The 15,958-nt window shown below is 39.5% G+C and overlaps 1 protein-coding gene across 16 annotated transcripts in view; it reads left to right on the top strand.

Annotated features, from left to right (window-relative positions):
- The window catches only part of ATP2B2 (ATPase plasma membrane Ca2+ transporting 2), a 389,757-nt gene extending 374,802 nt beyond the window's left edge, over positions 1 to 14,955 (top strand). For 10 of the 16 annotated variants that reach the window (XM_066195263.1, XM_066195265.1, XM_066195262.1 and 7 more), the window contains one exon: positions 14,587 to 14,955. In XM_066195263.1, the coding sequence (XP_066051360.1) occupies positions 14,587 to 14,898 (312 nt within the window). In that variant the 3' untranslated portion in view covers positions 14,899 to 14,955. Of the gene's footprint in view, positions 1 to 3,377; positions 3,550 to 10,135; positions 10,192 to 14,586 lie in introns of all 16 variants that reach the window. The other 6 variants (XM_066195268.1, XM_066195272.1, XM_066195273.1 and 3 more) reach the window with 4 other exon arrangements.
- The last annotated feature ends 1,003 nt before the right edge of the window (positions 14,956 to 15,958 follow it).

Raw genomic sequence — 15,958 nt, 5'->3', positions numbered from 1 at the left:
ATATGCACGGTTGAGGAGTGTCTAAAAGGCGTCTGAAATTGCACAGAGACAGGACTTTCCAACAGTTTTCTGCAATTTTTTCCAAGTTTTTATTGCCATTCTCACAAATTCTTCATTCTGAGGGAAGGCAAGGCTGATCACACCCTCTTGGCAGGTCTGACAGCCTTTGGGAAGTTCACCAAGTTCGTCTTCAGGTCAAACTGTATAATCTGAGTCAAAAGCAGAAAAATGCATCTCACCTCTTTTAATTGTATATTGAAGGATTCTCCAGTTCCTTCACATTTGAGAATGGAAATTCCTGAAGTGAGGAGATTCAAAAACTTCTCAAGTTTGTCAGAATTTTACACTCCCGGCTTGATTCTTTCCTCTTCTGCTTCATTCATCCTGAAACTCAGTTTGCTTATCTGCCTCAGGTGGGAAACAACTGCCTGAAGTCTTCTGAGAATATAAGGAAAAGCTGAAATATATTAATCAACAGGGTAACTGCTACTTAAAGATTGTTCCTCTTCAGACACTAAAAAACCACACAGAGGTTCTGGATTGCATTTTTCACCCTTCATTTTTCATGTTGAAAACATGAAAACTTTTGTTTTGAACCAATTCAAACCTTCCAGCAGTGAAAGTCGGTCCTGGCAAGAGGTTCTGAAGTTGGGTGAAGCGCCAGCACCTCATTTTACGGTTTCCATGTAGCTTTTAATACAGGAAACATTGTGGTAGCTTTGTGCAAGTGGAATGGAAATTTTTTTATTTCATACAGAAAGGCTGCTTTTTTCTTTAGGTTTTGGTGTTTTTTTTAATTTTAAATTAATATCCCTCTTGGAGATTAGGGGATTGATACCTGGGTCTTAATCACATTAATGACAACAGAAATGCTTCTGAAAATCTGTTCTGTGTTAGAGATCAGGAAAAAAAAATCTGTTCTGCCAGGACTATTCTGCTACTATCAGGTTTTTTTTAATTGCTAATCACTGATATTTTTACTTGCTGTATACACCTAAAAAAATTGGATCTTCTAGAGATTAGAACATAGAGAAAAATGAGGCAGCTGTGAAAAATGTCAACCTTATGGATAAGCTTCAAATGTAGGACAGTTTTTTTCATCTACCTGAAGGCCTATAATCAAAACATGATTGCATCCTATATTCTGTTGGAAATCTTTTTAAACTTACGAATTTTGTTTCCTTTCTCCTCTTTAGCAGCTTGAATTGTTCTGAATAAATGCATTCCTTTGTCATGAAAAGGTTCCATCTTGACTCAAAATGCACTGTTTATTTCCATGAGCTCATTTCTTCTTCGTTATTTTCTGCTTGGAGAAGATAGACTTTTGGGCCAAGTTCTTCTCACCTTTCTTGGCTCCAGGCAGAGCACAGCCCTGCATGTTCAGCTTTTAGGATTCTGGGGAGGTTGTCATCCTCCCACCAGGAATTATATCCACGAAGAGCTGGAGTTCCTTTCTTCAGGAGAAAAAGAAATTACATGGCTGGAAATTTTCTTCTCTGAAGAAACCATTAAATACACGTCTTCCCTCATCTTTTCACTCTTGTACCAAAGGCTTTCAGTTTGCTAGGAAGACTTTTGCACATCTAGAAACACCCTTTGGCTCAGGGTTTATCACAGAAAGAAACATTTCATGCCCTCAGCGAGAGACTTTAAAGCCTTTTTTGAATGGTCTCTTTTGAAGAGTGCTCTGTCAGCTGGGTTAGACCCTGAGAACCCAAGATCTGTATTTAATTCTATTTTTGTAGGGCGTTTCAGGTGAGTATTTAATGTGCCACATCACCAGTGGTTTGAGCAATGTGGCTTTTCCATTAACCTGAGCCCCTCATCCCACGTGCAAACTCACCTCACACTGTCCTCTGATTTACTGTGAGATTTGCACTGGACATGTAATTCTGCTGCCAAAACCCAAAACTCTCCAATGTTGTGGGGACTGCTGCGCACTGCCCAGCCCTTGGTGTGCACAGTGAAATGGTACCAGGGCTCAGACAGAACAAATCAGCTCCTTGGGCTTTGTAGAGGAAAATTCACTGTGATAATTGCACACTAGTAACCTGGGATCCCTTTTCCAGCTGGCTGGGGTTGATTATGACCATAAAAACCCACAGGAAAAGAAGCAGTGATGGCCCAAGATAAGACTAAGGGATGGGAAACATCCATATTATTAAAGAAAAGATGCAGCCTTACAAATTGATTTATTCCTAAATCTGGCCACAGCAGGAAATCATAAATTCATTCTCGTGCTTCCCACTTGGAGAATTTAGGAGGGTTTGCACCAATATTTATGCTGTTTAAATTGATAAAAATACCACCAATTTACCTCTTTCTAGGCTGGGAATCTCCAAAAATGTGGATTGCATGGTCTGGTAACAGTGGGTTACTTCACACAAGTAGTTGGTTGAATTCCTCCTGTGGATATTCTGCTGCTTTGTCTGTTATGGTTGCACTGAGAGGACATTTGAGGGGGCAGGGATTTGTGGGATTTATTCCTGCCAATCCCTGGCTTTCCCTCTGTCCTCAGAGCCTGCTTTTTATGAGTTTATACTGGTGCCAAAGGATGCCTTGAAATACTCATCTCTATTTTTAACTCATCCTCTGTGGTGGGGAGTAAAAGGAAGGTGCTCAGGATGGATCTGTCAAACGGGGAATACAGCAGGCACATGGAAATAAGGAGAAAATTTTCATGTAATTTGCTCCGATCGTCAATCCAGTTCCACATCATTTTCTAGGGTGCTTTTAAGTGCTCTGCATAAAGATAAAATGTTATTATTTCTAAATCTCCAGTTATAAAACCCCAACATTCTTTATCACTGTGCTAAATTTATACAAACTTTCATTACAGAAAAAGCTAAAATATTGGAAGAATTATTTTATCAATCTAGTGTACTGACAACCCTGGGTTTGTAGACATAATGCAGTCATATATTGAATTTTAAAGTTTTTCTGTTATGGGTGAGTGTCATCTCCATCCCTCTCGCCCAGATTCCAATTGAGTGACTGAACTTTTCTCCCCTTCGAGAGACATAACAACATAATTTTAATCTCAGTAGGAAAAAAAGAGTGGAGATTAGTTATACCAAGTATTCCAGCTGATTTTATTTACCTCTAAATAAAATGGCTTAAACTTTAAAAAAACTATTATTTCAAATCTTCTACTTGTTTAAAGTGATGCAGCTCTGCTACCTCCTGCAGAGCTGCCTCATTTTATCCAGACAGAAACCCTGAATGATTTCTAAAACCATTGAAAAGGGGCACCTTGATTCCAACTGAAGTAGAAGCGTGCGCACGGTTGATTTGTTGTTTTTCATGATTATTCCTGTCACTTATGCAACTGTATCCATACTTGAAGCCAACTTGTCTCGTTCTTTCCTCCGTTACAGATCGAAGTAGTCAATACTTTCAAGAGTGGCACTTCCTTTCAGGGGGCTCTCAGGAGACAGTCCTCCGTCACAAGCCAGACCCAGGATGTAACCAATATTTCTAGCCCTAGTCACGTATCGTTATCCAATGCTCTTTCCTCTCCTACCAGCACCTCTGCTGCTGCGGCTGGGCGTGAGTGTGAATTCTTACTGCACCCGACCCTCAGAGATGCCAACTTAGCCAGAGTCCCTTCAGACTCTGCCCCTCCCCAGGCTCTGCCCCCACCTTAATTAGCTCACAAAAACCCACGACGTGATTACTTTGTGTACAGTAGATGCTCCCCCAGGAGTCGCTCTCTCTTTGCTAACTCACAAGTCAGTGTGGAAAATATAAGATAGAAACTTCCACAGATAATAAAGGGTTGGATTTGCAGCCTTGGGAGAAGCTTGGATTAATGTACACGTTAAATAATAATAATAATACGCGTAATAAGGTATTAGAAGAATTACTTATTATTAGAAGAATAATAAGGTATTAAAAGAATACCTTATTAGGTATAATAGAGGCATAAAAGAATAAAGGTACAAAGACATTGAGCAGAGAAATCATAAACTTATGTTCCTACAGTTACAAACAAGAGTATGCCTTAAATAAGTAGGAAACCGTGTTTGGGTAAGACAGTGAAGGGTTTTAAAGTGTAGTAATATGATTTTATAGGGTAAGTTAAGAGTTTAGATGTTCTAATAGGAGCATATGTGTGTATGTGCGGTAGTAGGCTCTTGGGTAAAAGCAGATGCAGTGCAGCAGAATTAAGCAAAGAGGATAGGATAGAAAAACAAAATAAACTCTGTGGCGACTTTCCATTGGATCAGAATGTTATATATATCCTTGTAACAAAGAAACTTGTGACTACTTTTGAGCTATGGCTGACTTCCTACTCCTCTAAAACCTCATGGCCTCTGAGGCTGGTGTTTATCTGTGTAATAGATCATTTTTAGCCCTCCAGTGGTCCCACCCCTTCATTAAGGCATTGATAATAAGTGAGGACAGGATTTATGGTCATTTTTACCCATTGTGAGGAAATTTTAATTTTATTTGAGGGCTCTCTGTCAGGTTTCTTGGTCTCATTGGGTGTATTTTCTACTGCTTATAAAATACTGACTTTTAATTATTCTAGAGCTTTTCAGATATCAGATGGTTCCCCCAGGAAGACTCTCTGTAACATGTCCAGGAAAGACATGGAAAGAAACAGGGAATCAAGTTTATGATGCTAGACTTAAACTTTACATGAAAGATGAAAGACCTATTTAAATTTATTCTCTTTGTCTTATTTAGTTTTAGATTTATTCTCTGCCTGATTTAGATTTAGATTTATCTCTGTCTTATTTAGATGTAGATTTATTATCTCTAAATTCACTGTCAGGTAAGCATTGGAGCAGGAGGGACCTAGATAAGTTAAAGGACAGTGTTGAAACAACAAAATCAGTGTGGTAACAAATTTCTTAGAAGAAACAGATTTCTGAATCCCAAAATCCTGACACAGCTTGGGTTTAGATGCAAAACATCTACTGAAGAAATACTGGAGTGAATGAAAAATCTTTGAGGCAGCTGGTAAGGAAGGGCTGCTTCAGTAACAGAAAAATTCCAGTTGCCCAGAAGGATCTAACTGTTTCTAGACTTTTATTTATTCAGGACTCTGAGTAGCTATTTTTTTATTACAGCATTAAAAGAATATTTAAATGTGTAGAATTCAGTTTAAAAGCTTATCACACACTTCAGAAGATAATAGAAGTTTTATACAAGTTTGAGTGAGAAGTTGGCCAAACAGAAGAAACTGCTTAATCTGTGGGGCCAACAGAGACAAGGGAGGCAAACAGAGAAGGGAATAAAATTCCAAGGTCCTGCAGGAATAAGGAAGCTTGACCTTTCCATTCTGTTTGAGTGCCAACCCCCTCAGTATTTACACACCAAATGTTCATACAGGAATTTTACAGCAGCAATTAAAATCTTATCAAACAATCACAAAATAGTCTCGGAAGGATTTGTCCATCAGACAGATCTCTGAAGGATTTTTTTGCTTTTTTCATGTCTGGTTGATTGGTTGGTTGTTTGGCTTTTGAAGTGTTCTCATGCAACAGCAGAGCACAGCACCAGAAGTTTTGTTGGGTTTAAAGGAGAAACTTCATTTTTGCTAAAGCTATTTAGATTCCAACTTTGGCAATTTCTTCTTGGAGATTTTTCTATATTTTCCTAGTTTTGCCTTGGGAAGTTTGGCCTGAGAACTTTCACCTCAACAGCCCCAAGTATTCCAGGGCAGCAGCAGGATCAGGGGAAGTGAAGTCATGGAGGTTCCTGAGCCCAGGTTCCCTCATTTCCACACTGAGCAGGGCACAAAACCCCAAAATTCCAAAGCAGCCTTTCATCCAGGGAATGATTGCCTCGGATAGAATTTCTCCATTTGAGCAGGAAGCTGGGACCAGCTCCTTGTGCTGTGGTAAATGTTTCCTTAACATGCTGTAGGCAGCACTCTGGGAGGAAAGATCTAATAAAATTTAAATAGGCAATTTATCTTCCCTCTCCGCTGCAGCAAAACAACAAGAATTGGATGTTCTTGTGTCTTGTCTCGAGTCTTGTGACTCATTTATGGGCTGAAGTTAATTAATAGGAGAAAGCAGGATCTGCTCCAGCTTGGTCACCTTTCATCTGGAGAAATAAAACAGGTGTCCAGAGCTCCTCGTGGTTATAGCCATGTTTCTTCAGTAAAATCAAAGCCAGGCGATTGATTTGTTGAAATTTTGAGATAAGGATCTCTGTGGTAGAGGAGAATTAGAGATTGAGATTTTAAAGTGGTTATTCTGGGCTGTTGGTGTTTTATTACCACAGCAGAATGTCTGCTGTTATTAAATCAGAAATTATAACACTTAGGGAAAGTTTTGATTTATTCATACAAAGACACAGATTTATGAATGGTGGTGAAAAAACCCCATCATGTAAACCCCCCATGGGTTTTTTTATTTTTAAAGGGGTTCTTTACAATGGGTTGATCATATTCAAGAACCTGGAAAACCTTTCCTAATCTAAACCTCATAGAAATGGGGGATGTTTTTGTGAATTGGCATATTTTTAGGAAATCCCAGTTGCAAAATGCTCACCCAGGGCTGCTTTTCAGCTCTGCGCTTAAAATGTGTGTGGGCACACAGGACTGGCTGCTTTCCTCTGAGCTGCTCAGAATGGCTCAAACCCCATTTTCTTCTTCTTATGAGGTGGAAGGGAGAAATGGGATAGTTGCACTTCTGATTTTGAAGCCTTTCCCAGTCTTCAGGATTGTTAAAAATGTATGTAAATATATTATGGGGAGGATCAAGGGAAAACCTTGAGAGGATAGGAAGGAAAACAGGGTCTAGTTCTTGAAACATACTCAGGATGTTCAACAATTGTGATATTTCAGGTGTCACTTTGAGTGGCCAAAATGGAGGGGATCTGATTTCAATAAATACTTAATTAAAAAAGTAGGAATCACATGATGCTCTATTGATATGTCAGTCTAATTTAACAGAACATTTATGAAGCTCTTTACTAATCATGTTGCTTTTTAATATAAAATTCATTGTGTGAAACCTTGCCAATCTGTGAGATGTCTCTTGCAGGTTTAGAGTAACATTTTGGATTTTTTTTTTTAAGCAATGTTTTTCTAGTATTTTTTTGGCAAATTATGGTTTGATTCAAAGCATAGTGCTGGCTTAAAGAGAAATCCGCCTGTGGAATGCATCCACCCCTAGAGTGGTTTGTGAAAGAGGTTAGCAAGTAATTTGCAGCTGTTTACAAATATGGCCCATTCAGAGTTGTGGAATCCCTTACTTAAAAGCAGTTTGTACAAGGGAATATTTAAAACAATACTAAAGTTTCCCTAGTGAGCCAGCAGGGTGGTTTTGCCAATAACAAAATACAAATTCCTGAATGTCACCATTAATGGATGGTAGTGAGGTCTGTGAGTCTCTTATCTCTTTTGAAAGACGCTGCAGCCTTAATTAAACAGAGGGAAAATTCCTGCAAATTAAAACCTGGCATTTTGTACATTCTGATAAAATTAGGAAATCCATTTAAATGCACACTAAATACGTGCACCTGTTTAATATGCAAACCTTTAAGCAGCAGAAAATGAAAATATGGGGAAGTTAAGCAAGGTGGTCTCAGATCTTCTCAGACACAGATTTAAAGACACAAACTTCTATCATTTGAAACTCTGCCGCTGCAGAGTTAAGGGTGGGTTCAGGTACAACCTTTGGTGGATTTATGTTTTATATTCATTTCTTTCCATGTTTTATTGGGGTGGGGGAGACCCAGAACCTTGGGCTAGTGGAGCCTCTTTTTTTCCTTTTGAAGCTCAGTAACACCAAAATTTAGCTTGTGCTTAAAACTGAATATGTAATTAAAGCTTTTACCACTAGATTTTTTAGTTAGGTAGAGGGTGAGAATATCTAACTGTACACAAAGTAAACAAGTCTTTATCCTACTCTGTGTATTCCTGGTTCTCAGATGTTTGTGTTAGCAACAGATAACCCCTGCAAAAGAACACAGTTTCAGATTTTCCAAGAAAGACACACATTTAATATTCCTTTATACTTGCTCTTCCTCTCATTCTCATATGGAGCTCATACTCCTTCCAAGTGGAAACAGTCAGGAACTGCAGGTCCCTTAAAAAAATCTCTCTTTCAGAGAATATTCTAAGTTTTAAGTTTAGGGAGCACTGGGGAAACAACAAGCAAACCAAACCAAACCCCGGCAAAAGGAGACCTCCCAGAGTTCCATTTTCTTGGTTCTGATGAGAATTGTCTTGTCAGGAGTTTTAAGAAGCGAATATTTAATGGAATCACTTGAAACTTTTTACTACATGAACCCCAGCAACAGTGGCCTCAAATGACCCACTTATGTGGTGAGACAGTAGAAAATACAGAGTCATGACTCCAATTTGTATAGCAGCAGTTAAAACCTCACCAATCAATCCCAAAATGCTCTCAGAGGTATTTGTCCATCATACAGCTCTCTGAAGGTGTTTTTGGCTAATTTTTCTGTCTGGTTGATTGGTTGGTTGGTTTTTTAGAAGTGTCTCCATGCAAGAGCAGAGCACAGCACCCTTGAGGCTGGATTTGGGCTCTGCTTTACTTCTTGGAGGGGCCACAGCCTTCAGAATTGGGGCTTCATTAGCACAGACAACTTTTCCCATTCCCCTTTTAATTAAAGGGTCCTTGCAGATTCTGAGATGTGCCAAGAATATTTTGTGTGCAGGGAGCAGTGCTGAGCATTCAGCATCTGCTGGGGGTGGCACCAGGGCAGGAATTGTCATTTACAGGTTCAGGTGTCACCCAGGGGTTTGCTGTGGGCTGGCACAAGGCCACGAGCATCTGTCACACCAAGGTGAGGCACTCAGCACGCTCCATTCCAGTGGCTCTCACAGACCAGCTCCCAAGAGATCATCTTAAAGATTTTAGTTATCTGCTGTGTATGAAGAGCTTTCCTATTTGTTACGTATTTAATTTTCTACAAAGGCAATAATTTAGAATTCAGAGCTAAAGCTTGAGAGAAAGTCTTGCTCGGATGGAATTTTTTTCATGAATTAAAATGGGAACAGATTTCTTTTAAGGAAATCGTCTATTTTAATAAATGTTGGGGCAAAGATTGCTGCTCATTATCGATCCACATTCAGATCACAGACCAAACCCAGTGGGCATTTTCTGTACAGGAAGGCATAACCATCACAGGAGGAAATGGAACATGCAGAACTTAAACCAAACCCACGGCTAAAATTGTGTTTATAAAAGTTGCACCATTGAACCAGAGCCTGGGACTTCCCACTGGCCGTAACCAAGGTTTGACAAAACCTTCCTGGGATATGCAAAAAACCAAAATCAACTCCTGGATCTCCTCCCTGAAGGATAATTAAGCAGATTTAGAGCCTAAATAAAAAGCCGAGCCCTCAAGTGGAGATGTGCCGTGGCAAGGAGGGTTAGCTCCTAAAGCTCAAACAGCTTCTTTTGAAGGCTTGTGTGATTTATTTAAATCTGATACAAAAATGTCACACTCCGTAATTTTGCAGTGATCCTGTTGTGGAGAGTGGAAGCCCTGCACAGGGCTCTGCTCTTTTACTCAAAAATACAGCAGAATTCAGCCCTGTGAACCTTTTGTGGAAGGAGAATCAGGCCTGTGTGGGTGCTCTGCTTTCCTTGCTGCCCGTGGTTTGAATTTGAAGCAGCGCTTGCAGAATTTGCTGCATCTTTACGTGGGAAGAGAGTAGCACAGATAATGTTATGCATCTGTTTCACTCATTAAAGCAGAAAATAGAAACTCCAATTTTTTACATTTTTTTTTAACTTTATATATGAATTTGCTCAATTTCTGCATCCTACTCCCCAGAACATACCAGGCACAACATTTACAGGTGACCCCAATTCATGCAGCATCTCCTGTGGAGACCTAATCTGATTTTACTCACCTCAGACTGGGAGGATTCATAAAGAAATACCAATATCCTGAAGATGTTTTCTATTTCAAAACTTTCGATATGCAGTAGTCCTTGACCAAACTCCTTTACCTTTGTACAGTTTAGTCTTGACCTAGAGTAGTCTCAGTTACACCTAAGAGTTGGCATCTCTTTGCAAAATTGACCTCTTGTTTACAATTTTATACTAATCACCTTACTGACCTTTCAGTATTGAATTTATTTGCTGTTGCAGTGCCCTACTCTCTACTGTCTGAATATTAAATGTGTTTGTTTTCCCAGAGGGCTAGAGAACATTGGACAAAAGGGTTCAGCAGGAGAGAGTGAAATAAAAAGAGGTTGTGAGTCTTTAACCTTGAGCCTGAAATGAATGTGAACCAAACTCCAGATACTTGGCTTAGATGAAGCCAGGTAAACATTCGAGTATAAGCCCACACACTACCAACCTGAACACAGCTGTTGGTGCTTAGCAGGCTTTGGAGATTTTGCCTAGATTGTTGTGCTTAGGACTGACATTCTGAATATCACCTTTTTCTGCTGATGAGAAAAAAAAAAAAACCCTGTAGTATCTAAAATTCTATTTCTTTGTTTTGGTTTTGGTTTTGGTTTTTTGGGGGTTTTTTTTTTGGTTTTTTGTTGTTTTTTTTTTTTTCTTGCCTGATGCAGTATAATAAATCTGACTTTCAAGGTGGGATGAAGCTGAAGAGTTTTTTTCTGTTACAGCTCCAGAGAAGAAAGAAGTGGAAGCTTATAGCAATGTCAAAAATGTCCTGAAGTGTTGTCCCCACAGTCTTTTGTTAAAAGCAGTTCATTTTTTTCTGTTGTCTCCATTACTGTGAGAAAAGGGAGCTGTATCTCACTGTTTGTCTTCCCTTGGCATTGTCAGTCTCATAAAGAAACACCATTACATGAACTCTACATAGTTCATACTAAACCAATACTTCCCAGGTTCTATCCATCATGGATGTCCCTGCTTTTCCACGCTTTTACAGCCATGACAACATCCCAAGCTCATCTGCTTTATTTTATCTTCAAAAAAAAAAACCTGGCTGGGCTTTGTTTCAGCAGAGCCCCAAAACCTTTTAACACCAGCCATTACCTCAGATCTTGAATTTAAGCATGTGTTAAAAGAATTTGTTCCTGTTGGGCCATGTAGCTCTGGGTAAATAATATTTTTAAATCTGGGAGTTGGATCAGCCGAAATAGGCAGATTAAATATTGTAATATTATGGTAGAGAAATTAAAATGCCACCTTTATATGCAACAAACCCTCTGCCTTTGTTTCCACTAAGTTTTGTCCCTGCAAGCAATAATTTGACCCATTGGGGGACAGACCTTGAAGGAGATTTTGAATTTTATTGTAATGAAAGAATTCTGTCACTGAATGAGGTGTGACATTTAAAAAAAAATGTTTTCTCCTGGATGCCAAGATAAATATGCAACATTTTAATTTGAGTAGGGAGTTTTCTCTAAAATGAAAAATTAATGGAAAACTACTATACATCTCTGTAGAGAAATTTTAAGTAAAGATATGGGTTTCTACAACTCCCTTGTGAAGAAAACTATTCAGAAATTTAATTTGATTTATTGTCACCTTTAGGGACTTGCCCAGTTTGGCCCTTCCATTACCATTGCCTTCAGAAGATGAACTACCTTGGGTATCTGCAGAGCTGAAGCAGTTCTAAGTTAATATTTCCAGTACAAACCAATGTGAACAAGTAGAAGCCATTCTAGAAACATCTTAATGTTCTTGCAAGACCCAAATGGTCCAGGCCAAAATCTTTGCCACACACCTTCAGCCAAAGTGAGAGAGGCAGCAATTCTATCTTCAGACCATGAAGCTGAAAGTCATTATTGCACTGCTCGCCTGCAATGGCTCATTAATAAATTAATTCAAGAGCCACTGCAAAGCCCCAAATCCAGGTCATGGCAGGCACGTTTGCAGAGCTGCCTGTCAAACACAGAGGAATCTGTAATTTTCCCTGGAGTGACCAGAGGCTTAGAGTTAAATCCAAACAGGAGGCCAAATGCTGGTATTTGGGAATCAGTACAGATGCTTTCCCTACCGTGGGACATGGAGCTCACAAATTGAGATCAGTTCCTCCCTTGCTAAATCATGGAGACTTAAATACAGTTTGTGTGACGAAGAAAAGCTTTCCTTCTTTTGGATTCTGCTGGATCTGTTCGGGATAAAGTCAAACCCTTTTATTTACGCAAAAATTTACCTTCATATAAAGAGTCCGGCTGGCAAATAGAACCTAAGTCTATGCCATAAGAAGTGGATGTTTCCAAAAGAATAGAATTATCTTGTTAATTGATAAGCTCTAGCATCCAGCTGCAGCTGGAGAGGTGACTGGTATTTTTGTTTAGAAAGCAGAATTAGTGGGGAGGTTTGCAGAAATGTCACCTCATCAGCCCAAACTATAAAGTACCCACAGTACAAAAAGTTTCCTGATTTAAAACAGGGCAATAGGGGAATCTGGTTTTAAGGCTGCCTCAACAATGATACAATTTTTTTCATCATTTAGGCTAATTACTCTGCACTTGAAAAGACTAGCTAGGAGGGCATAGATAGTGAAGGAATTTCTCACCTTTTCTGTCTTCAGCAATGCAGATGAATCTCTTACCCCACTCTCTCAACTCTACAGAGCCCTCACACAGCTCAGATTCAGCTCCATAAAGCCCTGGTTTTTAATTCCAGGAGCTCTCTTAGGTACACTGTGTGATTGAAGTGGGTAAAACTGATTCCAAATTTATTCACTGGTTTTATTGTGCAAGACAATCTTCCCTCTTGCACTTAAAATGTTCTCGCACGCCAAGGTCTGGCTGAGCCCTTCTGCACCACTCCAATCCTCTTACTGGAGCATAAGCAGTCACACGAACTACTTTTGGTACTGTGCCCTGCTGTTACCAAATGTATCTCTGAAGGGAAGGGAGAGTGTTTGGGTTGACCCAACGATCTGAACGTGGCAGGACTTCAGCTGTTAAGACTTTTAAAAGATGATGAATATCCAAATTTAGAGAGCATAAAAAAGGACTGAGTTCAAAGAGGAGAAAAAAGAAACCACAAGTCAGCCTCTACCTCAAACAGGCTGAAATTCTGTCCAACTTGGCCAGCTCCAAGCACGGGATCATCTGGACCCCACAGCTGGAAGCCTGTGGCCCCCTGCCACTACTGAAGCGCAGTCTGCCAAGGAAAAGAGGAATGAAAGCATCCCAAAGCAGTGGTGTATCAGGCCAACCAACAATGTGCAGCATATTTACATGTAAAAAGATCCACATGCCAACCACCAAACCATTTCAAATGTGTGTGGAGAAACTTTCACAGTACCTGCTTGCACCTTTTCTGCCTCTGCCTGTGTTTTAGTCTCCCCCCCGAGAAATGCTCAAGGTTCACTCATGGACTACATGGAAGTAGAGGGATAGAACTCATACTTAGCCATGAAACATTTGCCAACAGATCACGTTTTGCCATTCTGTTTTTTCCTCTCTGCCCCTCCACCCTCTTCCAAAAGGTTCTGTTTTTTTCAGCAGTAACCCAGCACAACCCTTCCCTTCTTTTGAGAACTGGTAGGGCCCTGGGACACAGAGAGCATCCCTCCCTTTGCCCACCCAGAGAGGACGTAGCGTCCCCGCTCCTCACTCTGCTCCTTCCATTTCCTACTGGGAAAACGGTGGGCACCATCCCTGAGAATTGCTGGGCTGACTCTTGAGTTGATTTTCACCTCTGTTCTTACTGCCAGGTGGTTTCTGGCACTAGGTGGCCCCTGGCACAGGTCACTGACCTGCTTTAAAGACTGCATATATGGCATAAACCATGTGGCTTTCAGCATTTAACTTCATGACTGAGACACCAAATCCAAACAGCTCGCTGTTAACAATGGGACTCAATTCAACCCAACAACCAATCCATTACTTTATGACATGTTCTTCTATTTATTAACAAGCTGAATGGCTAGAACAGTGGGTCTATACTCGAGTGTTTACCTCACATCTGCATGAAGGACAAATAAAAGTTGGTTCAACAATACTATGTTCACATTATCCAGGCTTCCAAGTATAGTTGTTGTGTGCAAGTTTTCTCTGTTCATGTGGTAGCTGTGATTTTTTTTTTCCCTGTGGTAGCATGATTATGCTTAGTACTCTGTCTGCTTGGCTTTTTGTGCTCTTGGCTGCATCCATTTAGATTTTGCTTTAAAACATTGATATTCTAGTTTTTACACTTGGCTCCTGTGTGTGTCTCATACGTACCCATCCAACCATGTCCGTGTTCCGTGCTTTTCTGTTTGTGAAGTGTGATATGTTATGTGTAATGGTCTTTTTAACAACAATACAAAAAGAGACTTTTTAATTAAAAAAAAAAAGCCTTTCTACTTACTCACTGCAAAAAAAACTATCAACATGCATGGTTTGACATTTGCATTACAATTAACATGGCTTGTCTTTTACTAGGGATGTACCACACGAGTGGACCTTGGCTTTCTTTAACCACTCCTCCCCATCAGTTCTTTGATGGCTTTAAACCTTGGTTTATTTTAATATTGCAGTTGGTACAGACATTCAAAATGCACATAACTGAGCCACTCGTTTATGCATATAACATCCAGAGACTTTGGACTCCAGCTGCCTGCACTGCCCTAACCATGTGCTACATTTTTCACCAAAGTGTTTCTCTGGCCGGGTGCTGCCCTGGGGAGGTGCCCTCTGACAGCCCTTTCCTTTTCTCCCCCCAGATCCGCGTCGTGAAGGCATTCCGTAGCTCTCTCTATGAAGGTTTAGAAAAACCAGAATCTAGAACCTCTATTCACAACTTTATGACTCATCCTGAATTTAGGATAGAAGATTCCCAGCCCCACATCCCACTCATTGATGACACAGACCTAGAAGAAGACCCTGCTCTCAAGAAAAACTCGAGTCCACCGTCCTCGCTGAACAAGAACAACAGTGCTATCGACAGTGGAATCAATCTTACAACTGATACAAGTAAATCAGCTACCTCTTCTAGTCCAGGAAGCCCAATACATAGCCTGGAGACATCACTTTAGCTGAAAAGGTCACTGCAAAAAAAAAAAAAAAAAAAAAAAAAGAAAGAAAAAAAGAAATATAAAAAGTTAAAGTAAAATAAAAAAACCCCACAGCAACCGAGATATATAAATATATATATTAAAAAAAAACATTGCTGGCTGAAAAGCTGTTTGAACTCTTATTCACTCTGAGACAAGTGAATGAATTGCTGATCACAATGGTTTTGGGGAAAGAATGAATGGCTGATTTACATACCCCCCCCCCCCATTCCCTTTCAGAAAAACAAAAACAAAAAAAAATCCTCCTGCATGAATGTACTGTACACTGCTGGCCCTTCTTTCTCTCTTTTTGTTTGTTTTTATTTTGTTTTTGGGTTTTTTGTTTTTTGTTTTTTTCCTCCTTAAGCAGGAACTGCAGAGGACTTCTTTCTGAGGCTATTTATCCAATTCACTGGTCTGTGAGTTTTTTGAAATGCTTGTGTGGCATGGACTCAATTGTATAGATTAATTTAAATAACTTTTTTGAAGTTGCAAAGCTTAACTTGCACAGTAGATTTGCACCAGTTGGACAGAGGAACTTAAACATTTATGAGACTATATATAGAGATATATACATATAAGTATATAGATAATTAATTATATATATGTATATATCTATCTATATATATATAGTTATATATATATAAAGTTTCTTTGTTGGCATGTTGCCTTGTTTCTGCTCAAATTGCTCTGACTATTTTAACTTATTTATGTCCTAAAAAAGAATGTAATTTGTTTACAAACCTGTAGATAATATCCTTAACTATTTGTAGGGTTAAGAAAGCACTTCCTGCCGAAGTAGTATAAAAATGGCTCAGCTCAGCTCATTGAAAATGTCTGTACTCTCGCACCCTGGATATTTTATTACAACTGTGCTCTAATTTTCTGCCTGATTTCTTTTCTCTCTCCCTTTTTTTTTTTTTTCTTTTTTTGTTAATAATGTAGATACTGCTAGTAAATAACAAAAGAAGCCAAAATATAACACATTGGATGTAGCATTGTGATCCTATATACAGGGAGGTAAACCAGGCTTCCTTTGTTT

Source organism: Chamaea fasciata, unplaced genomic scaffold, assembly GCF_029207755.1.
Source record: "Chamaea fasciata isolate MVZ Bird 193981 ecotype frontalis unplaced genomic scaffold, bChaFas1.0.hap1 SCAF_13, whole genome shotgun sequence".
Taxonomy (NCBI): domain Eukaryota; kingdom Metazoa; phylum Chordata; class Aves; order Passeriformes; family Sylviidae; genus Chamaea; species Chamaea fasciata.
Note: the sequence above shows the minus strand (reverse complement) of the source record. Positions and strands in the feature narration are given on the sequence as shown.